Source organism: Apaloderma vittatum, unplaced genomic scaffold, assembly GCF_000703405.1.
Source record: "Apaloderma vittatum isolate BGI_N311 unplaced genomic scaffold, ASM70340v1 scaffold2442, whole genome shotgun sequence".
Taxonomy (NCBI): Eukaryota; Metazoa; Chordata; class Aves; order Trogoniformes; family Trogonidae; genus Apaloderma; species Apaloderma vittatum.
Window position 1 is genome coordinate 24,649 of NW_009705092.1, and position 24,138 is coordinate 48,786.

Sequence of the window (24,138 nt, forward strand, 5' to 3'; positions counted from 1 at the left end):
TCACCACGCAACCAAGCCCTTGAGGCTCTGGGACCAGGTACCGCTTGGTACCCACCGCTTATCGCTGCTAGTCAAGAACTGGATGCTTCTGTTTGCAGATTCAGTATCTCTACACAACTTCTGTCTGATCTCTTCACTAGCCAGATGCAGTGAAATAAACCAGAGACACTTCACCAGTGAAACAGTGTTTAATATAGTTAAATTACTTAAATAGATTTCAATTTCCATGGGAAATCATAATTGTATCCATTTTTGCAAGATCCAGAGTAAAGAGAGTGTGAATACCCCTTGAAATGATCATGACACACTGTCAACAATCACAGCTAGAGATACTGGGGACTTGAAATTTCATTGACAACACAACTTCATAAGATGAATCAAAAGTTAAGAAGACTGCAGACTTTCATAAAGCAGAAAGCAAAACCTAAAACCAAGTGTGTGGCATGAAGGCAATGAAATTCAGTGAGGGAGTAATAGGGATGGAAGGTGGAGGGGGCAGGGGGAAAGGCATAAGAGTGTGATGCAACTTAAGTATTTTGCAAACCAGGAAAGATGTAAAGGAGCAAAAGTATAGTACAAGGGCAGACTTGGCAGTTTTACAGAAGTCAATATACTATACTTTTCAGAGATGTTTCCTAGTGAAAGGGAGAAGGATAAGGGCGAGGCCATTTAAGCTCACGTTTAAATGGCTTAATGCTCAGGTTATGCTTAGCATTATGGCAAATTAATTAAGACAGGCCCATGGATTATCACTTATTCTTGTTGTCGGGTAAGAAAAAACAAATCACCACCATAGTGCAATCATTAAGCTGTTTGTACTACAATAATTCTGCCCTGAGAAGAGTGGAAAAGAACTTTATTAAATGTCAAAAGATTGGAGTCATTTTTAGTGCTAGCCAAATTCAATATCAAAACTCTCCCCTCATAGAATATAAAAAATATAGTGTTTTTTTAAATTATTTTCTCTTTTTTTAATAAAATATCAAGGGATTTTTCTTCAATAGTTAAAAAAGGTACATAAATGATAACAGTGAACTATTAATAAACCCCCCACTAGTGATAAAGATGTCCAACACAATATCAATGGCACTGTAGTTTAAGGTCAACCACCTTGTATACACATTTGCTACCATAACCTTTTTTGAAGATCGCCTAATTCCTGAAAATTGAAAATCCATGACTCGGTTTAAGTAAGTGCCTAATACAGGAAAGTCAACTTGATGCTTAAGTACATAGTTCCTAGTAATGTCAAATGGCAGTTACAACATCAGACAACTCTCATATCAGCAGAAGTCCATTGAGACCGTCTTTGAAAAATTATTTTTTTAAAAGGAAAGTTCAACTGAGCTTATTTTTTTTTCTCTTCTTATAAGAGCTCCTGCTAGAGTTAGTTAGAAGATTTGCTTAGAGCTCTTTTTTTTTTTTTTAATAAGATTGACTGATACCATCTCAGTAGCTAAAACTCCAAGGTTCTGTTTCCATTTGTTAAGACGCCACCCTCTGCTTCAATGCTGCATGGAACAACTGTGTGACTACCACGTTTTGTTTATTCCTCTTCTTTGGGGTTGTAGATTTTTCTGGATTTTCATTTTAAAATGCATCTGATTCAGCCTGGAAACTCACCTGTTTGTTGTTTGTTTGTTGATTGTATAGTGATAATCTGAAAACTGCCAAGTCTGTGTTCAGAGTATTACGCACAAAAAAAAAATTACACAAAAAGTCTACAGGTTATATACACCTCCCTCCACACCTCAGTGTGGATAGCCTGCTTTCTAATTTATATATAATTTACAAAATATAGAATTTGGTATATCTGTTAGATCTCCATGTTTTCAATATTACAAAATAAAAAATACAAAAAAACCCACATCAAATTTCAGGGGAGTTCTCCCCACAAAATGTCTCTTGTTTACATCTAGTCTTTCCCATGTAAACTGATATATACCAAAGAAGAGCACAGAAGACTTTTTAATAAATATGGTTGTAGAGCCATCTTTCTTGATCTTGATCTTCTGCTTCATCTGATGTGCCAGCCCCACTCAGAAAAGCAGTCATTTAGCCACGTCGAAGAAGGAGAAGAGGGGGCCAGGGCTATAATGTCTTTTCATGCTAAAACATTACCGATGCCCTTCTAAAGGCCTTTTTGTGTGCGGCAACAGTGGGTGTCAATTTTGAAAGCCCATTCAAAACAGCTAATAAAAGCACAGTGGTACACTTCAAATAGCTGGCAGTATGGGAAGGAAACATTATGGGAGTGCAAATCCATTCCAAAATAATGCTTTGTAGTGAATCATACATTCCTTCAACCAAGTAAATGTTGTGTTGCGTCAATAAATACTTAAATAGCTTCTTATATCATCCCGTGGTAGCAGCCTTTAAAAAAATTCCAAATTCATGTCTTATCTGTGAACTCTGTAGTACACATCTTTGGTCGACTTAGCACTCAGTCAGGAACAATTCCGAGGTGGTTTCTTTCGATTTCCTTTCATGATGGGTGGCCAAAGAGTTTGCTGATACCAGCTCTAGAGTCATGGTGTGAAATTTCAGCTGCGCTGCGTTTCTAGCTTCACTGCCAAGAAAAGCGATTCTTCTCCGATTCACAATCTCGCGTAATGCAAATTCCATCTTTGAGCGATGCTTGCAGTCGGTGCTAACTAATTGGAGGCCCTTCATTTAGAAAGTAGGTGGTCATTTCTCCTTTGCCTTTGACCTTAATGACTCCTCGATATTCCAGCTGATAGTTGTTGGCTGCTAAAACCTGGTACATGTCTGTGGTTACCTGCAGAATGAACAAGAGTAGGAAAATGCTTGTCATGCCTTCCACACAGTCTCTTAATCTGCTTTTGAAGTAATCCACAGACAAAATTAAAGCAAGATCAACTATTTTGTTTCTAAGTCAGTTGACTTGTGCATATCGATCACTAACTAACAGGTTGGCACAAGCTGCAGAGCAAACGCAGTTTTTAGCAACTGAGAAACTAGAGAAGTCACACATGGTACACAACTGGGGGAAAAAACAAACAAATGAGTCACATTTTTAAAAAGGCACCTGGCAGTTCAATCTACTCAGATGCATTCCTTGTATCAGTAGAGTGGTAGTAGGAGAATAGGTTAAACAAAAATAAAATGTCTTCAAAAGTTCTTAGAAATTACACAGTGGATGCACATTTTAGAAGGGGTCATTTGGGGATTTGTTTTTGTGAAGAAGAAGAAGGTAGCGGGCTATGAGAAAGACTGAAAGAATGGAACACTTCTAGCCAGCATCCAAATTCTCTCTGCAGATGCTATTCAAAAGACCAGATTTTTTGTGAAATTTATTTATTACAATGTATTTTCTCAGCCCTTTTCAGGTGACTTTAAATATTTACATTTCTGTCTTCCTATTCCTGTAATATTTCTGTACTGATTTGCTTAACTGGGATGAAAATCATTCATGGACCATCTCACAGGAAAGTTTAAAGGGTAGTGGATAAATATTGATCCAGTTAGTTGGAAACAGCTTAATTGGAAAGAAACAACATGGCTTCCCCTCTTGGGTTTTACACCAGTTACTTGAACTATTTTTCTATCCCTGCAGTATTTTCCCAAGGAATGACATTCTGTTACTGTGGACACTGGCTCAGCAAAAGCAGGACAGTGGAATTGAATCACTGGAAAGGTCACTATCTGAAGGCCAAGGAGAGGTTTGATTACAAGACAGTTTCCATTAACCCCTTAAACCATCCTCTTTCTCTAGTCATATATTCCCATTCCGCTGATGCCTGGATCCTGGCTAGCCTCACAGCACATATGGCATTGTGAGCACAGAATCATAGAATCATAGAATCATCATAGAATCATAAAATCATAAAATCATAGACTGGCCTAGGCTGGAAGGGACCTTAGAGATCATCTAGTCCAACCTCCCTGTCATGGGCAGGGACGCCTCTCAGCTAGAAGTGGATTACAAAAATACATACCTGAATCAAAACCCTTGGAAGATAAAACAAACTACAGCGGCTGCGGCTGAACAGCAAAGTCGGCAGCATCACAGCGGGACTGTGCTCATAGACTCACAGAATATGTTGGGACCTTTAAAAGACATCTAGTCCAACCCCCCTGCAGTGAGCAAGGGACATGTTCAACTAGATCAGGTTGCTCAGAGCCCCATTCAGCCTGACCAGTATCACTAGCATTCTGCAGCTGGCTTTTCTTTCAATACTGTGTAAGTAAATATATGGCATAAAGGAATAAAATGAAACCAAAACTAGTTCTAGTTGTTTCAAAACCCGTAAGTGACACAGGGCTGGAAATATAAGTTTCCCAGTGATTCCTTACCTGAATCCTGTCAGGCACACCTGTGCTGTCCATCCGGCTGGCCACATTCACTGTGTTACCCCATATGTCATACTGAGGTTTGCGTGCTCCTATCACCCCAGCTACAACAGGACCAATATTGAGGCCTGGAAGTAGAGGAGAAATCCCACATCACTCAGATCCATCACATATGAACCACATGAAACTCGAGGCAAGTTATTTTTCAGACTATGAAAAAACACGCTGAGGTTCATTGGCCCTAGCTGTGCTTTACCCTGACTTGTACAGCTACAGCCAAACCGTAGCAAAAGAATCTTTTCAAGAAAAGTTGGCTTCTTGGATCCATTGTGCCTGTCTGCCTGGCAGCGTGGGATGGATCTGCTCAATCCAGAGCTACTTTCCAGTACCAGATAAAAGGATAAGGTTTATTTGCCATCCAGCTGCCAAGCAAACCGCTCACTTGGAAGTCAGCACACAGCTGCCGCAATGCTGAGCGCCTGTGAGGCAGCAGCCCGGCTGCCTTCCAGAACAAATACCACGCTTGACATCCTCACATTTCTTCTCCTTCTCCTTTTCTGTCTTGTTTTATTCCCTGACCTGAAAGACAACTTATTGTCCAAGAATGGCTAAGCTGGTGACCACAGGAGGTGTGGGCAAATGAGGCAAATTAAGCCCAAGCTCAACCACCATGTGAGACCATGCTGTGGTAAGAGCTTTTCTGAACCAAGGTCAGTTGACTACCTGCTCCTAGGTCTCCAGGGAGCTTCAGTAACAATTCTGCTACTCTTCCAAAATTGCTCAGATGTTTCAGAGAGGTCAAAGTGATCACCAGGCACAAGATAGTTAACATCACCATACAGCCTAGGTAACATCTATGATTTGTTGCTCTCCATAAAATCCCCAGTTCAGAATGACCACTGTGTAAAGGCAGTGACATTACCTATCTTCATCTGGAAGTTGTTGAATGAATGTTCATTAATGTATTTCATTTGGTCCATTAATCTCATGGCAAAATCAGCCAGAGCTTTAATATGTGTCTTCCCTTCTTTGTCGTAAGTGGAATCATTGAGGCCTGATGCAGCCATGTAAGTACTGCCGATAGTCTTGATCTTCTCCAGCTGCCGAAACTGGTCTTCACTTATTATCTATTTCACAAGAGCAAAAGAAGCAAATAAACCTTGTCAAACACATACATGCTGGTAACGTCCTTGCCATATGTTCTCCCTTGGTACAAGGACTACAAAGTACTGGACAGAGCCTCCACTACTCATGGTATAAGAAGAAAGGGGAGTAGATATGTGGAGGAGTGACAAGGGAATAGAAGGGATTGTAATTGGAAAAAGATAAAAAAGAAAAAAATAATTAAAGACTGCTAGAGCGAGGAGAAATGAACCGTGGCACAAGGATTCAATAAGCCGCCTTCCTTCAGGAGCTCAGCAAAGCCCAACTAAAAGCATTGATTCGGTTCACTCTGTCCACCCAGATTTTCTGCTACTTACTTCGTCGAAATCGGCAATGATCTCATTGAGCAGTCTCAGACACTCCACGCCTTCGTTGTTGGCCTCCAGCTCCACGTAAAACTCTGAGAAGTTGCTTATGGAGGCAAACATGACAGCCACACACTCACAGGACTGGTAGTACAGTTCATCATTTCGCCGCTCCTGCGCCAGGAAATGGGCTGCCACATCCTTTGGCAAAATGTTGTGAAGGAGGCGTCTGTTATAGGCCTGCAGCTCCTCCATTTCTTCTTTCTCTTCAGTGGCCTAGTTTAGGAGAGAGAGACAGTCATGTGCTTTTGGTAACTGCTCTGCGGAGGGGAAAAAAAGCTGAAAATGAACTTGCAGGGAGGACAGAAACAGAAGAAAGGGGGAAACTGCAAAGGAGGGAAGAACCAGAGAGATGCAGAAAATTGTGTTTCATGGTGGAAGATGCTCTGGCTCTTTGCGTGCACACGGGTATCTTGGTTTGAGAGCACCAGGAGAAAATTCTCTGGGGCTCCTGGCACAGGGGGCAGCTGTGCCCACGGGGAGGAGAGGATGGGTCAGGTCACCCAAAGGGACCGATCACAGTGTTCCTTCCCATGGTGCTCAGTATAAAAGAGCCCCTAAGGCGAGTCCTAAGGCTTTTGGTACCTGCTATGCTACCAGGGTTGCCCTTGGCTCTTCCTCATCTCTCCCTGTGCTGCTGGTGTTCCCACCTCCCGTTTTCATGCCGCACAGGAGTGTGCTGTTCCTTGGGAGAGGCAGTTTTCCCCTGTCTCCCTGGGTGGGAGCAGCACAGCTCCTTTTCTGATTTTTTGGACTGTCATCAGGACTATGGGCTTGCGTGCTGCTGAGGCCAGTCTGGGACTTTTTTCCACTCAGGACGTAGTTGTCATCCAGAAGGCTGAGGTTCCGTATTAACATATTATCTTGTATCACTGAATATATTTGCATGCTTGTATAATATCTGTATACAGTTCAACACCTTAATCAAAGTGTTATTTTCTTTTTCATTATACTAGTTCAAGTTTGTTTGTAACCTCAAAGTCTCTCTGCCTGGTTCCCCTGTTATCCTCCCATGGGAGGGTGGTGGGGGGATCACAGAGTGTGTCTGTCACAGTTTAGAAGCTAGGCCAGCCTTAAACTTTGACAAGGGGTATGTAAAAGCAGGCATAGAATACCACCAAATTCCAACGTTGTTGTATTTCTGGGCCTGGAATTGGGTAACCTGTACAAGGTCTGTTCCTCCACTGCCATACACAAACCCACACATTTGGTTTTCCCAGTCAAGCACAGCAGGTTTCAGGAGGACAAAGGCAGCTCATCATTGCTAAAGTCTGACGGCACGAGTGGCACTGAATTATGATTCTCTCCCTGCACCACCCAAAGGCCCATGTAGCTAAATAAAAGGAGCCTCTTTTGCCACAAGGTTTGCTGAGGTGCAACAATGGCTGTGAAGTGCAGTTGCTAGGGAGCCCATGAAACAGGCCAGTCCCGCCACTCTGGAGAGGGCTTTTCACCGGCCTGTAAAGCCCGTGTCTCCGGCCACAGTGGGGCTGTGCCTGGACAAAGGGAAACATAAGAAGAATGGGTTGTCTTCTTTCTGTGCTAATGGATATGGGCGAGGGTTTAATGTTCAGACAGACCCAGAGCTTTGGGAAGGATGTACCTAGGATATCTAGGATGTATTTAGGCCTAAGCAACTAAAATAAAACAAGCAGTTAGGCTTCACTAGATTAGTCTTCAGAACCAGATTTGATTTCTCTTTGCAGGTCTGCACAATGCCACCATTACCTCAATTCATTGCTTCTAGTTTGTAGGTAAAGGTAGAGGTAGAGGTGTGTGCACTGATCACCTCTCTACCAGCCATTACCTGATGGCAGCAGTATTTCCCTCTCTTGTTTTACTTTTTGCCATTTTGAATGTTTCTGAAGAAAGGAAAAACAGGGTCAGGCAAGGACTAGGGAAGGTGCAGCTGAGAAAGGGGTTGCATGGAGAGGTTCAGCTTCCAGAAACCCCACAGAGCTGTCCTGTGTATAGCACCCTCCACTTCAGCAGATGCACCAGCGACAACATACATACAAAATGGGTCGTCTTCAAAGCTTTTTTCCCAGTGACTTTTGTCATTGCTGGAGAACTGAAGCCATAAAAAAAAAGACTTTCCTGGCACATATTGGCCTTCGGATCAAAGAACACAGCTCAGCCATACTCTCCAGCCCTCACTCTGTGAGAGAAGAAGGGCTCGGTTCCCCACATCTGTTAAGTACGTGTTGGGAAAGGCACAAGCAACACTTGGCAAAGTGCTTACGACTTTGCTCATGGATGCTGGTTTCTAAGCCAGGACATTTGAAACGAAACGAAGTTAAACAAGGAAGGACTCTTTAGAAGGTGATACGTCTGGACAGAACAAGGAAGACTCTTGGCTCTGCCTAGGGAAAAAAATGCTTTGGCCAGCTGAGCCCAGATCTGAAACAGGCAAGTGGGCTCATCCCACCCATTGTTTACCATTTATAAAGGAGGATAACAGTGTTTATCTGCTTCCCAAGGAGCTTTAATTAATTGGTGTCCCCTCAGTGTTTCCTGCTCAAACCACTGAAACCTATTATTAGAATGATGTCCTGCCATCCAGAGGGTAAAAAATCTGTATAAAACCTGCAGTCCTCCAGCTGTGAGTCCTGGGCAGAGCTGAGACCTGTCCTGCTTGCTTGAGAACCACATACATTGCCCCAACATCACTTGTGGGCACAAGTATTGAAAAATTTAACACTTAACCCAGGGGCAAGAGTACAATGTGTCATCTGTATTGTATTGATTATCCAGTGCTGCTGCCTAGGGGGTAATGATGGCTGGATATCAAGCAAGTTCCCACTGCTTAAACAAGAAAGTCAATGAAAATGCAAATGTGAATCTTTTACATCCCTGAACTGAGCAAATGAAAGCTCACTGAACTCTGGGATACAATTCAGCAGTGAATATGAGCTTTTTATATTTACAAATTGTGTTATATTACAGGTTCCTGCAACAATGACAGGCTCAGTTGCCCAAATTCATTAACTTCGATCTTCAGATCTATAACCCTTTACTGCGGGGACCATCCAAAGCACGTTTACAAGGAAACAAGATGTTAAAGGCAATAACCAGGATGAGAATCACTGAGTATGCAAGGTACCAAAGAGCACAGCATTACTAGAATGCCCAGTTCTATGCCAGATGCAGATTAAATTCAAAGGCATTTTATAAAACTCCTCAACTCGATAGCGAATAGCTCAGCAGTTTTACATTAATGCCAATGACTCCAACACAGTGAACACCCACTAACCTGGAGTTTCCAGAGGAAATCAAGCCTTGCAGTGGATTCCACTTGCTGGGCATGCAAGTACAGCGCCAGGACAAAGACGGTAATGATGACAGGGGTCACAATCTTCAGCGCGACTCGTGTCATCACTGGAGAGCTGCAGCCAACCAGAAGAATTTCCCAGTTAGTCTCCTCATGGACGAACACAGCTTAGCCATGCTCTGCAGTTCCCACTTTAAGGGTAATCCACTTCTGCAGAAAAGGCTTTTTTCTTTCCCCTCAAAGCATGTGTTGCTAAAGAGGCAAACAATACCCTCAGAAAGCTGAGGAATTTGGCTCCTAGGTGCTGCCTTCTAAAGCAGGACTTTGAAACTGGAAATTTAATCCAACTTCTTAAAAAGGTTTAACATCAATATAAAGGCCATATTTTAAAGAATGGATATACATGCTCAGACACCACTATGCTTGGCAAAACCGAAATGCTGACAGCTCTTCTGACTGTATTCACTGGGTTTCCCGCACCGGCTTCCCCAGCCTCCTAAGGCTAGAACTGGTCTACACTTACTGCTTCTCCAATTAGTCACTTCTTAATGGCCTTTGTTTTGTAAGTATTCCATTAGCTGAAAAGAGTGCTAAGACACATTTCCATCCCATCTGACAAGCAAGAAAATAAAAACTGTTAAATCTGAACTACAGAGGTATACAGTATGAAAATACTATTTTGATAAAACCTTTGACTTATAATTACAAGTAAGCTCTATGAGACGGTCTCATAAAGTTGACATAAATCCTGAAGGATGCTCTGAGAGAAACTATACAAAAGGGCAATACTCAGTCCACTGAGGGCACTTGCACTGTGCTGCAGCAGCTCGCAGCAATGCACAGTCAACCACCAGACACCACTGGTGAGTCAACATGCTGATACTGCATATTGGCAAGAGAAAATGTCTGCTAACGAAAAACCCCATAAAAATATTTCATGCCAAAGTGACTTACCAAGATAACGTTCCATTTGTAGATATGCTGGAAAAAAACACGAACATCACGTTAATAGAGTATTTAGATCCCTCCAGCACTCGCCCTGCTGTACCTCATCCAACAGCACTTCTGCAATGTGGCACCTCTAACACTGTGTGGGGCTATAGCCTTTTTTAAAGCAGAAAACTAGACGAAGATGGAGGGAGGAGGAGGAAAAAGGTCGTAGGAGCTACAGTCAGAAATCCAGAGTGATAGTGCCACAAGGTTAATGTGGTTAAAATATGTAAGAGCCAGAGAACCATTTGGGATTTTAATGTCAGCGTGGGATGCTCAGCAAATGCTTGTTCATCCATCACTACCTCCTTAGGTCAGGCTCGAAAATCTGATCTAAAGAGGGACACTTCGGGCTAATACCTTGTGAGGGCTAGCTCCTCTCTTCCCTATTTATTGTAGCACGGAGATGTGCTTAATTCCTGTAACTCTAGCACTACTCCCTTCTGCAAATTGTTCATCTCCAGTGCTGTTCCTAGCTATGGAGACTGCACACGAGTGCAATAAAGAAAACCCTTCTGTGGATTGCTAGTACTGTTCACAGAACTGCAAAGTACTCGTATGAAACAGCTGCTGGAGAGATGGAGGGTGTGTGTTTATTCCCAGTGAAAGGATAGAAAGGAGCTTTCTGGCAGGTAGTAGCTGAGTTCCTGACTGATTGCTTAATGCTGCTGGGTTTCTTCTCAAGTGTGGGTGGAATATTAGGTGGCAGAGAACCATGTACATGGATCTTTAAAACACTATTTAAATGGAAAGAACGAGATTTGTGGTAAAATTACTGTAGTGTCATTGATGCAATTACAGCTTTGCAGGCTACTAATGTGATCCATCTTTAGCCTGAGAATCTCATAGCTGTCTTGAGAGCTTCAGTCCACAGTTTTCTAGAGCTGGGGAAAGTTTCTTGCTACGGAATCAGATAAAAATCCTCAAAATCGCCAAGGGAGCCTAACTGGGCATAAAATTAAAAATAAAAGCACAGTGACTCTCTAACCTCGTTTGTTCTGAGACATTTTATGCAGCTCTGAGCATGGAATTTCTTCTGATATGCATTTTACAACCCACTGTCATCTTGCAGACTGCCTATTGCATGGCCTCCTGGCCAGCTCCAGCACTGAACATGTGTGCTTGGAGATGGATCCAGTTTGGGAACTCCAGGAATATTGACTCCCACCCTAAAGGTTGGATCTAGATGAAGTTGGAGACACTTCCTACACGCAGCATGATACTTCTATTCCCCTAAATCACTATCAGGCCAAGGATGACTGACTGCCCCCCGTTATCACTCTCTGTTCTGACAGTGTGGCAGATCTGACCCTCTGTCAGCCTCTAGTGGGGCTGCTGGGTGTTAAGCTTGCTCTAAAATCTTCAGCAGAGACTATGAAATGCAGCAAAACCAGTATTTACAATAACGCTTTGGATAAGTGAAAATGCCCAATGCAAGCACTAATGGTGTTGCACTGGAAGGTTGCTCCCCCGTGGGACTTTTCCTGGAGCAAATGGCTCTTTAATTACTGGAAGGTAACACAGAGAGGAGCTTGCTAAATACACTCCCGCTCAAGTTAAGTGTGTATTCTTTTTCTTAGCAGGAAATGTGGCTCATTCTGGGGACAGCTCCCATAGGACACGGACATCTCCCTTCTCACAGCCACGATACCAAGGACAGACAGCCCTCTAAATCACAAACCACAGCTCAGCCAGAAGCAATGGGCTTGAATAATGAATCACGGGGCAAAGCACTTTGGGCTCCACTATAGTGGAACTCAACTTAGATCACATCGGTCCATCACATCTTTAAAACCAATGCAGTGGATTTATCTTCTGCGCAGGTAAAAAGTCCTGTGATAGTAGCTGTCTGCATCCGGTTATACCTCACAAGTGACCACGCTGGTGTGTCGCTGCAGTCAAGTCTAGCAGCTCCCAACGCGCTGTCATAACCCTCTCAGCTGCCTGCATGCTGGGCTGGTTTGTACACAGACGTGTGAAGTGACATCTGCATCACTTCTAATTAGTCAGAGTACCATAATGGCTGCAGAGCAGCCACTAATTATGTAGCGGCAAAAGACACTCAATTAAAATAGCATGAGGTCGTGGTTTAGGTTTAGTTATTTTTTTAGTATCAACTGGACAATAAGGTACATCTCTGAACCATGTGCTACGTGCTGAGCTCTCATTTCTCATAACAGACCAATGGACTGCCAGACATTGGGACAATAAATAGCTGTCCGTGGAGCTCTCTGGACCAACCGATTACCATTTGGTGAGAGATTATATAGCATCACAGAGTGTTATTTCTGGGAAAACATGCTAACCTTCTCCACTTTATTACTGACATTTTGATTGTGTAGTGACGTAAATTACACTTCTAAGTGCTGTAATTTTGCTTAGTGCTTGACTTACAAGAATGAAATGATATTTGGGATATAAAACGCTTTCATTTCTCTAATTGTGTTAGAAAATGCTAAATAACTTCTGCTCTTGGAATACTAACATCTGCAAAAAAAAAGGAAGGAAACCTCCTTCTCCCCATACCTCCACAGAAATCGCCATGGGATTTCCTACATAATTTCATTCACTTGAGTTAACAAAATAATTTAAGTAGTTACTACCAGTGGCAGTAAAAGCCATACATCCATTAATTATTACTGGGCACACAGGAATGCTAAAATCATCCAATATTTATGTGAAACAGAATTAACCAGGTGCGTCCAGCTTGAAGGGGTTAATGGACATCAAGAAATGTGAGCAACTACACAGGCTATTTCACAACATACAGGATAGCACTGGGAAGGACCATGGGAATCCTCTCAACCATCCTCTGTCCAAGACAGGAGCAACCACAGCTATCATCCTTGACCAACATTGGTCCTTTCTAGATCTCTGACTGTTTTTTGCTGCTCTGGACTCTCCATTATTGTGAACTGCATTGTTTCCCCAAGCTGGAAAACATATTCCAGGAGGCTCTCCCACTCCTGAGTAGAGCAATTGTCTACTCCTTATGTCTTACAGGCAACTCTCCATATTATATATCCTAGCATCGCCTTCACCAATAGACAACACCATGGTTTGATTGACTCATGTTCGAGTACAATTGTTGCCTACAGGGGGGAATCATCAAAACAAGTAGTTAACACAACAACACAACTCCCAGTGAGAAAGGAAATTTGTGGAGGAGGATGGGTTTGGGGATATTTCCCTCCCTGCTGCGACCTGAAGAGGGGTAACCATGTCAGTGGAAGGAGGTTGCTGCCATGATTGTGTGACCTGGTGATGACAAACCACCTTTTGTAAGTAAAAGGGCAACTGGCTACTTCTATTTAGGCCCAGACCCTCCTGCTGGGAATTGTGCTGAGACCAGCTGTGACACTGGCTTTCCAAATGTGGACATGTGTCCAATGGCAACTGTTAGATCACTAACCAAACACTAAACACCACCATTCCACCTACCCCCCAACCTGGATTTGATATACCAGATGTCCTAACATCTTGGTGGTTCACTATCACATCCCTGAGCCAGCTCAAGTCTGTTGGAGTTGTTTTGTTTTTTTTTTTCTTTTCTTTTTTGAGAAAGGACATTTCTATACTGAGTGTAATACCAGAAGAAATGAGAATTACTAACTACATTTCCCCATTTCTGGAAGAAAATGAAATACAGATCCACTCTGATTCCAGTTATATTTTATTATTAATAGATAGGTCATTAGTTAAGTTCCACATTAAAAAGATCTTAAAGGGAACTGTTTTCTCTTCAGCAGTGGAGAGCAGTACTGATGAAGCCTTTAATTTACCGCTGTGCCTTCTCTGGTATCATGCACTTCCCTTGCTCACCCCACAGCCTCAGCATTCCCCTCCACCTAATACCACACTGAAATCATTGGGTGAAAGAAATTAAGTGAAGATTTCAGAATTGAAAGGCACTTACTAGGTGTTAGCTGTAACCAGGAGATCTGCATTGTCAAAAAGGTTGACCCCTGCCACTTCCACAATGAGAACATATATGAATTCAATGATTAACATAAGGATCAGTTTTCCAATACAGCTGATCTGAAGGAACACAGAGCAGGCCAGGAGACTCAATAAGACACTGTAGGTAAAGTACTGCATAAAGACAAAAAGGGGAAAAAAAAAAACAGAAGAGAGATGAACGTCAGCTGGGTAAATAAAAACTGAAAACAGAGGATACTAAACAGAGGGATAGAAAGGGATTGGGAGTTATGTAGTTGAGCTGACTGAACATGTAAACTTGGGGTTGACTGTGGGATTCTCGCATGTTACAGGAGATTAAAGACTTAAAACTGAACCAGTGAAAATTCTTGCATTCTTCATCAGGTATTACTTCTTTTATACTGAAGGGGCTTGCAGCTGTATACCCAAGGCTGTCATGTAGGTTTGTCCTAGAGACGGTTACTGAATTAGCAGAAAGCACCATCCGGTTATGCTGGAATACTTAGTGCTTTAAGGTCCAATTCTCAACTTGAATTCATGTGTCTGCACAAGACATAGGACAAAAGGTAAAAGCAATTCACATCACTGGGACAGATACCCACTTGAGGCCAACTGGAAAGTATCGCCCCTGCTGATAAATTGAATCCATTGGCAAGACACAGGCTGGACAAGCTTCTACCAATACCTACAACAGGACAATTTTTTCTGCCGGCAGTTGCAGAATTGTGTGCATGTGTGGTAGTGGAGCCCTCTGCCACACGAGGGCATGGGACAGCGACTTCTGACAGCTGAATGTTTAGCATGCCAGGGCTTTCAAATGCAATTGCAGATTGCAGCTGCCATTTATGGAAAAGCTAGCATGGATGTGAAATGAAGAGAAGCATCTTATCCAGTTTATCAAATCTGTGAAGATTTAAGCTTCCACTTTGTCCAGGCAGGCCCATTTCTGGCAAAAAATACCTGTATCAGATGCCCGAGGCAATCCATTCTTTCGGTTAAAAGAAAGTCCTAGTTGAAGTAGAAATATGCTTATGTTCTGACCTCATTTATTAATAGTTGATTGCTGATACATTAAGTTAGAGAAAATAACTTGTACAACTTGTAACTTGACTCTTCAGTTACTAGAAAATGGGTGGACGCTCCTCATGGCTGAGGGGTAGGATCCCACCATCTCCCGAAAGCTCACTGGGAGCACCAGACAATGCTGGTAGCAGATTCAACATCTGCCCTGCAGAGAACAGGGGGTGGGACTCTGACCAGGCTGCCACAGCACCCTCAGCACGCAGAATGGTTGCTCCTCACTACTTACAATCCCTCTCTGTCCTGAACCAGCACTCCTGACAACCTCATGATGGGCGCAGACCATTTCTACTTCTCCACTGTGCCAGATTTTGCTCCTGGGTCTTTCTGCAGACACACAAAGGGCCTTTGCAAGTCCCAGTAATGGTGGTCTCAGAAACCTCACTGAATCAGACAGGGACCTTATTCCTGTTAGTTTAAATGGAAATAGATTCAGTGGGATACCAGGGCTTTCCGGAGCCCCTTGGACATCTGAATGATAACAGATCAGCCATAAATCTGTCAGATGACCTTGACACAAATTCTGCCCTCATCCTAGACAGATTTTTTTTTTCCTTTTCAATTTCCAGTAAGCAATACACCTAATGGCCATGAGCTAAAAACTCAGAAAAAGATCTCAAACAGCTATGCAAAAAGATGATTTTGGGGCAAAGTATTCTACCACTGTATAAACCATATTTGGGTGGGGTTTTTTTTTTGCCATTAGAAGCATTTTTGGGTTTTTTTTTAAACAACTTGCTCTGAAGACATAGGATTTGCAGATAGAAGCAGACCACTATCGGGGCTGCTAATCTGACTGAGGCCAGAACCTACTATACCTAGTGAAAGAATATATTAGCAGTGTTACTAATTGGGACATAAAACAATGGAGGGAAGGGTTAAATCAGTGAGTAGACACTGATTTTCAGTGAACAGACTTTCAGGTGACACTGAGCACCCACAAACTCCTTTTAAATTACTTCAGTTCCTCCTGCCATTAAGGACTTCATGAAGAAAGGCCATTTCTCCTGCAACAGGCAGAATCCAACAGTTATAAAAGCCTACTGATTATGCAGCCCTGAAGGAACTTAAACATTAATGTGGATTCATGATAATAATTTCAGACACTTAAGTTTGTGCGTAGTAGTCTGTGTCAGCCCTATAACGTCAGTCAGGAGCAAACTTGCTTTCCTCTGAATCACCGAGATTTATCACACAGGTTTTATAGCAGATCAAGCTCTGTAACTCATTTTCTTCAAGCAATACCTCTGGAAAGTTGCAGTTGGGCAAAGGACTGTCACAGAATCCCTGCAAGGTACCCAGGCTGTAGTTGGAAGTCAGGTTGCTGATAAGGCATATGTCCACCCGGTCAGGAGTGATGTTGTATTCCGCAGCCATGCAGCTGGCAAGATCCACAGTGCTGCACATGAACTGAAGAAAAAGATGGTATTAAACTCAATAGCATAGACAAGGAGAAAACAAAATAGTTTGCACAGATTAAAAAGTCCCTTAGAAACAGCTGTAGCAACGTGCAATATAAGCAAAATGAAATCACCAGCTTACATTTCATTGCATGTGCACTGGCTGTAGCTTTTCCTCCCTCAAAACATTAATTAATAAAATCCAGGCTGTGCACTCTAGAAGGCTAGTTTCGTGCTCAACTTCACACAGAACTTTATATTTGAAGGATCACAGACACAGGGGCTGTAGATATTACACATACAAATATATCTCGCTCTCTGTGATAAGGTCTTGGTGTTGCTCTGTTTCTGCTGATGGGAATTTCTGAGCTGATAATTTTCGCCTGGCATCTCTAAAGCTTCTGCTGTGAGTGCTTCTAAAGGGAAGATTTCAGCAGCAAGGCTCAAAGGCTGATGTGCTATGTTATACTGAGGAAGCAGCAGAGGCCCATTCTGATGTCCTCTCCATGCTGCTCTGTTTGACCATTTTGCTAAGTTTTACACTAAGCAGCTCACAAATGCAAAGAATCATACATTACGCAGGAAAATAAAGCTCTAATTTCTGCGTGGTTCTCAGCAACCCACACCAGTTCTTTGCAGGTGACTATGGGGGAAGGCGGTGGGTGTTGATGCCCTGAGCTAGCACCTCCCATTCAACTGAGCATAAAATTGTTCCTAAATCTCCATTATGTGTATAGGGAAGCAGAGGCAAGAGCAAGCAGTGGCCTGATTTTTAGGTGTTTAAGCCTCCCCCCACCAGTGCAAGTCAGCACTGCTCCAGCTGAGGCCATAACCGAGAGCTGCAGAGGACCACGTGAAGTCTCTGTAGCTACCTCCAAGCTCAGGGTTTTAAACCCAAGCCTCCTTCCACCCTCCCCTTAAAAAATGGAACACATGTACACAGGGTAGAGAATATTGAAATATTTCTTTAAAATGCATTCAGCCTCCAAGCCATTTTTACAAGTGAGAAAGCAGGGTCCTAGAGAAGAGCTCGTCCCTCTCCAAGTCCGAAATCAGCGGCAGTGTTTGCAAAGCTAGATCTCCCCACTCCCAAAAGTGCAACTCGAAGCAAAGTCTCCACAGTCCGTGGTAGGTGATTGCTGCAGGTGGAGCAGGATGTGGCTCCATGCGGAGGGCCGGCAGAAAGCCTACACAACATTGAAGCCCCACTCAATATTGTGGGAGTTAAATGACACATCAGATGTGTGCTGGCCCTTCGCGCAGGGCCACGCTTCAGGCTTGGCTTCTGTACCTGGAGCAGAAGCCTTTAAAGAATCAGAAGAGAACATGGGCACAAATTGGTGCCAGGCACATAATGGGCTAGAGGGATGCAGCTGTCAGGCTACCATTTCTTTTCTATGTCTGAAAAGCAAAAGGGAACAGACCTCAGATGCTGTAAGCAAGATTACATTAAACCCAATGGTTGTAAGGATTATGAATGCTGCAGAGCATCAATAAGAAAACCATGCAGAAGCAAGTGGGTCAAAAGGAAAAAAATGCACGTACCATATTGACAAAGGCAGATAGAAAAACCAGGATAATAGCAAAGACTCCAACTAAGGTACTATTGGTCCTGGACTGTACAATCTTCTTAGAAAGCGTCTGGAGTGGAGCTGGGAAAAGCTGCATTTGGACAAAAACCAAAGGAGATTAAATAAACATGTAACATCATTGCTTGTTTTACAGATTATGACCTGCATTTGAGCTGCCCACATCCTCCAGTGCAGTGTCTGCGTGGATGCTGCACAGGGGTTAGAGGATGGTGACGGGGATGGCAGATCCAGGACAAGTACGGGCAGGAACTTGACCGCCTTGTGGCAGTGAGCCCGGCTGGCTCACCAAATCTACTTAGTCCTTCCTAACGGGAATGATGGCTCCTGAGCTGAGATAGCATGGCTTGCATGGTTGTGCTCATCCTGTCGTGAGAAGCAAACCACAAGCCATCTGTAACTGAAATAGCCAGGAGTTTGAGTCTGTAAATTACTGGATCAAAAATCTAAAAAAAAGGCAGAAATGAAAAAAAACCACGTCATATCCCTTTGATCACAAAGGCGTATCGTAGGACTTGCTGATACCACTTCAGAAAGAAATTGTTAAAAAGCCCAGGCTAGTCTTGTGATCTGTCAGACCCTCAGTGAAAGGTGCTAGGGCAATCAGCTGGCCTCGTCTGGTCTATGGCACTTGGCACCACAGACACACGGGGATAAAAATAACTGCTGGTGAGGGCAACCACAAAACTGTCCCAGTGATTCACTACTATCAGAGCTAGAAGCTTTCTTCTAATTGCTTTCTGACTGCAGGCTGCTAGCGTGCTTTGCTTTAGGTGCTGCATCCTACTCAGGGTAGAAAGAGTCTCTCTGTTAAAGCAGGGACTAACCAGATGCCCTCTGTGGCACAAGCCACCCCTCAGCACCGCGCGGGGCCTCCTTGCCTTGCATTAGCTAGAGGAGAAGTCCAGAAGACAATGAAGGCAACCCTTTCCCTTCATGCATCACCACTGTCCCAGTGCAACCCGAGAGATGGACCCCAGGAACTCCTTGCTCTCCCCCCGCAGTGCCCGTCCCCTCCACACCAGTGCCCCAGGGCAGAGGGGCTCTGCTGAAGACGGCTGAAGTTTGTGCCAGAGCCCAGCTCTCCTTTCCCCACCAGCACGCTGCACAAATAACCAAGCCACTAGAGGGTATTTTTAGAGACACAATGCAGCAAGCAGCGCAGCGACACGGCACTGCAATTTATCTATGACTAATGTTTCTATTAAAAGTCTTGCTTTTCCCTTTTATCCTTCACTCTTACATCTTCAGAGATGCAACATTTTGTCAGTGCACAGCTTCCCACACAGCAGTCCTACAATGTCATTACGAAGTGTTTGAACGGACAAAGCACTGAATAGCTGGTGACTTTTACAGAGGGAGACCGAGGTTGTGGCAAGAGTTTTGAAAGAGCTGATTTCATCTGCTACCAGCACAGGTACCAAAATCCAGCTAAGTCCAGACGAAAGGAGAGGGCAAGGCTCTGTAGTGGATGGGAGGAAAGGGAAAATCGGAGTTATGAGTTATTTGCACTAAATGAGGATTGATTGAAAATCACAGAAATCTTATGGAATCCTTCAGGCTCATGCAGCCTCCATAAAATGAAGTCAAACACTTCTCTCTCAGAAGTAAATCCTGTCGATGCTGAAATCTTTGGCTTTGCTGATAAGCCATGAACCAAAATGTCTCCCTGCCCTACCATGTCCAGCTGCTTCCACACAGACATCAGGCAGCAGATCCCTGCCAGCGCAGGGATGTGGGAAACGCCTTGGGGCTTTCCTCCCCTCTAACCTTTATAGGTTTTGGAGGGAGAAGGAGGGTTTGTGCTGCATTTAGACAGTTTTCTAGCTAGATTAAAGCAGGACAGATTTTCCTTCCACCCCTCCGTTTAGGAGTCAAAGCCAAGATCCACAAAGGTATGCACGGACCTAACCTCTTTCTGTAATCTCTGGGAAATCAGGCACCTAAATAAAACTCGTGAGTGCTTTGTTGTGGATCTTGGCTCAAGCCCCTGCTGCCAACAATCCCAAAAAAAGCCTGACTTTGAACCAAGCCTGAGATATCATGCAAAGCTATCAGTGGAGGACACTTAAATTCTAATGAAAACATGTTTTCTTTGTATTAATCTTGGTTCTCATTACTTTGCAAACTAGGGAAAATTTTAGGTCAGTAAACAAGTACAGCTGGAAAAAATCCTGAAGAGGAAACACATGCCAAAAACCATAGGGAGTCAGGATTGCAGTAGAGAGCTCAACAGCACAGCCATGCTGCACATCTGAGAAACCTCTGCCTTGTGAACAACATTCATAGAAGCTCCACAACACAAGTAATGCTCTCGCCATTTCACAGAGGCAGACAGAGACCAGCAATACTTGCAGCTTGGAGGACTTCTATGACAGAAATGGGGGACCCACCTCAGCTCTGACAATTCACCTCCAGACTAGCAATGTTCTCTCCATAAGAAAATCCACACGTCAGGGGTATAAAAAAGAAAAAAGAAAAGAAGATGACTTCCCCTGCCATTCTTCAATAAAATAAAATCCCTTCTGCCCTAGGAAAAGAAGAAGAAGATCAGGGCATTGTAATACAGTGAAAATCCATGCATTGTTGCTGGTTAGTCCACTGATTTGTACTGTCCAACTTAATTTACTGCTCCTAATACAACTCAAATCTTGCCTGAGTGAAGAACAGGACACACGAGGGTCTGATGAAATAGCAAGTCTAAGCCTGCCTGTGCACTGCTGAGAACAGGGGCTGAAAGAAAGACGTGATCCGTTCAAGCAGCCAAGATTCATGTTTGGGTTGCCACGCAAGCTTGAGGTCACTCGTTAACACTCTTAAAATCCCCATGTAAAGAAAACTAACCAGAGTGGGAAAAAGGAAATTGGATTGTGCAGCCAATTCCAGTTCATTCAGAACTGGAAAGCAGAAATGCTGCTGGAAGACATTATCTTCCAGAAAAGAGAGGCTCTGAAAGCACACAGGTACCAATGAAAATAGAAGGCAAAGGGAGGGCACTGTTTTACTGGTGAAAGTCCAAATTTAAAAAGCAATCCAGCAAGTACTGGTGTTACACTGAAAATAATTCACAACCTCCAGTCATTTGCACAACAAAAATACACCGGGTGAAAACTGTACTATGCAAAACCAGCTGATCACATACAAAAGAGTAATTTTTCTCCTTTTTGTCTTCCTAACACATATTGTGGACATGGAACACTGCTTAGAAAATTGCCGTTGTGTTGTGAGACGAAAAAGACTATAAGGTCTTTAAGTTCTGATTTTTCAATTTGTAATAAAAGCCTTTTAGTAATTTTGAAGTACATTAAGATGCTTCTGGAGTAAAAGACAACATCTTCAGGCAACTTGATGTTGCAAGTCCATTTATGTAACTTATTTCACAGTGATTTATTAGTCTATTAAAAAAAATACAATTTTTGCAGGTATTTTTCCTCAGTTTGAGAAAACACTCGAACACTTTAGAAGCATCTAGACCACCTTTGAGAGGTGAAGAAATAGGCAGGCAAGCTGTACCTATGTAAAGCTACAAAACCCCCGTATTTTCTTGAAGAGGATAACTTGAAATTTCTCTCATATGTGCTCCCAGGAACATGCAAGAAGCTGAATTCCACACAGCAGTGTAGATAGCAGAAGTTAAGGATTTTAAGAAGCAATGTAAACTTGATAAGTTAGTAGCAAGACAAATGTCTGTCCGTGGAGTATTTGTGAAGGCACTCTAGTTCCCATGACCTTAGACTCTATTGGGAAGGAACACCATCTCGCAGTGGCCAAGTCTTCGTGGAGCATCAAAGTGAAGAACTAGAATTCTCTTGTTTATTACAGCTGAAGAAACTTGGAAAGCCAAGCTGGCTGTGTTGGCAGTTCCAGGATCAACTTTTAGTCCGTGGAGAATTTTATAGTGGAAGATAATAATGACAGCAAAGAAAATAAAACATGATCAAGCTGTCCAGAAAGAGCCTGCTGGCCACTGTCACAGCCAGAGATGGAGAGGCCAAAATAGGGAAAAAAAATCTCACATGAAAGCTAGAAAGAGGAAGAAAAAAGAGTCACTTATCATGTAACAGCACAGCAAACAGGCATAAGTTATGTTTATGCTGATATCCTGGGGTGGACACCTGCTTTCCAACTTTGCGTGGCATGAATCACTGGCATGTAAAACACATGCTCTGCTATCCCACATCCAAGTGTGGAACAAAACAAAGAATGCTGACATCCTTGTGTCTTAAAATTTCATCTAAAGGATCTGGAAAAGTGCCTCCCTCCTTTCTGCATATGGAGCAATGTGGACTACAGAAATAAAGCAACACCCTCTAATCAAGGGCTGGGTAAACCCATGCTTAAAACCCCCCTGACTTAAAACACCAAGATCTTTAATGACAGAAGCAGGCTGCAGCTCCTGGAGCTGCTGCTATCGGACAGGTAGCTGACAAGCTAGAAGTACCCATTCCCTAAACAAGTCATGTCATAATCAGATGCTGTCATTCAGAGGCTCATCTGAAGCACTATAAAGGGGATAATCAAAAGGGCACTGGAGCTAGAAAGCCTAATATTTTCAGTATCTGTGATTTGTACACATAACGCACTGGCCACACTCAGTGTTATACATAAACGCCTTGAGACTGGGATAACACAGTGAAAACTCATTTTTGAAAATACCAGGGGCTTCATAAAATCCCATTAAATGCTGATGTTAGCTTGAATTCCCTCTGACATTTTGTGTGCATTGAGGTAAAGCCAGACTAAAAACAGTTGTAGGCACCACTGAACAGACATCTTCCAGAGGAATCTGAAAGATCAAGGCAAAGAAAGCAAGATTGAATATCTACCTAGGGTCCCAGGGACTGAAAAATTCTGCATGCCTTTTAAATTAATCCTTAATTAAAATGAGTAATAATAAGAAACCAAACCCAAAACCCATGAATGATGGCAGAAAGTACTGCTGTCAGTCTGTAGAAGTAGCCTAAGCCCACAAGAGCTGGTGGGTGACAAACAGCTGTGTGCCTTGAAACCCATCTGGCTTCAAGTCAGCCAGCTCCAATGCTCCAGAGGCCTGGGTCTGCCCCAGCTCTTGCCCCAGTATTTGCACAGCACCAGCTGAGCTGCTGTGGCTCTGCATGGCTGGCAGAGAGCTGGGACGTTGCTGCCAGTGACACTCCAGTGTAAGCAGGTGCCAGCACAGCTCTGCACTGAGTTTCCAAGTCCTTTGCAGCTGTGCCCTAAAGCTTTCCACATTGTTTGTTGATTAACTGCTAATCACATTAACTGCTGATACCAGTTTACAAACCGATGCTCAGCAGCATCTTCACATGCAACGCACACCCCAGCTACAAGCAGGCATCTTTGGGTACCATTTCCCAGCTCAAGGGAGCCAAGCCTTCGCATTAGCGCTGTCATTTCTGACTTGTAATTCTCAATGTCCATAAACAATCAGGACCAACAGGATGCTGCGCTTATGAATCAGGGTCCTTTAAAATTGTCCGAAGTCCAAGGGAAGCCCCATGAGTAAGGTGTTAAATTCAAATACAACCTGAAGCTTCTTTCACTGGCAACAGTTTGTAGCTCTTATTAAATGAGAAGGCAAATTTTAATTCTCCACATCTAACTTTCAAAAATCAAAACGACATGAAAGGTACAAGTCTGTCAAGAGCACCCACATTCAACTGTTGAAAATGGCACCGAGAAGATAATTAAAGTGAGACAGATCATCTGCATGACATAATCCATTATCACACTGTTTCTTGTGCAGGAAACATAACGCTGCTGAGCTATTTTATTCCAGGCTCTGAGGAACAAAGCTGAGTTTGGGCTAAGGAGCCTGAATCTGAACATATTCCACATTCAGACACTGCTAGACTGTTAAGATGTTCAAAACCACAAATAAAATCAAGTAGCATCAACATTTTAATAGGAATACCTTTGAGTGAAAAAGATGAGCTCATCAGCCTTTCCCGAGTGCTGACAGCCATTTTACCACAGGCTGCCAAGAAGAATTAATATGTTTTTGGGTTTCACACAATGTATTTCTT

At 43.1% G+C, this 24,138-nt stretch overlaps 1 protein-coding gene across 1 annotated transcript in view; it reads right to left on the reverse strand.

Annotated features, from left to right (window-relative positions):
- Positions 1 to 1,857: 1,857 nt before the first annotated feature.
- Positions 1,858 to 24,138, reverse strand: part of ADCY5 (adenylate cyclase 5) — an 89,721-nt gene continuing 67,440 nt past the window's right edge. Inside the window, exons 12-20 of the mRNA XM_009865253.1 lie at positions 18,069 to 18,185; positions 16,369 to 16,533; positions 14,021 to 14,196; positions 10,069 to 10,095; positions 9,097 to 9,229; positions 5,796 to 6,059; positions 5,237 to 5,441; positions 4,318 to 4,442; positions 1,858 to 2,779 (exon numbers count right to left, since the gene is read on the reverse strand). Of these exons, the coding sequence (XP_009863555.1) occupies positions 2,651 to 2,779; positions 4,318 to 4,442; positions 5,237 to 5,441; positions 5,796 to 6,059; positions 9,097 to 9,229; positions 10,069 to 10,095; positions 14,021 to 14,196; positions 16,369 to 16,533; positions 18,069 to 18,185 (1,341 nt within the window). The 3' untranslated portion in view covers positions 1,858 to 2,650. The remainder of the gene's footprint in view (positions 2,780 to 4,317; positions 4,443 to 5,236; positions 5,442 to 5,795; positions 6,060 to 9,096; positions 9,230 to 10,068; positions 10,096 to 14,020; positions 14,197 to 16,368; positions 16,534 to 18,068; positions 18,186 to 24,138) is intronic.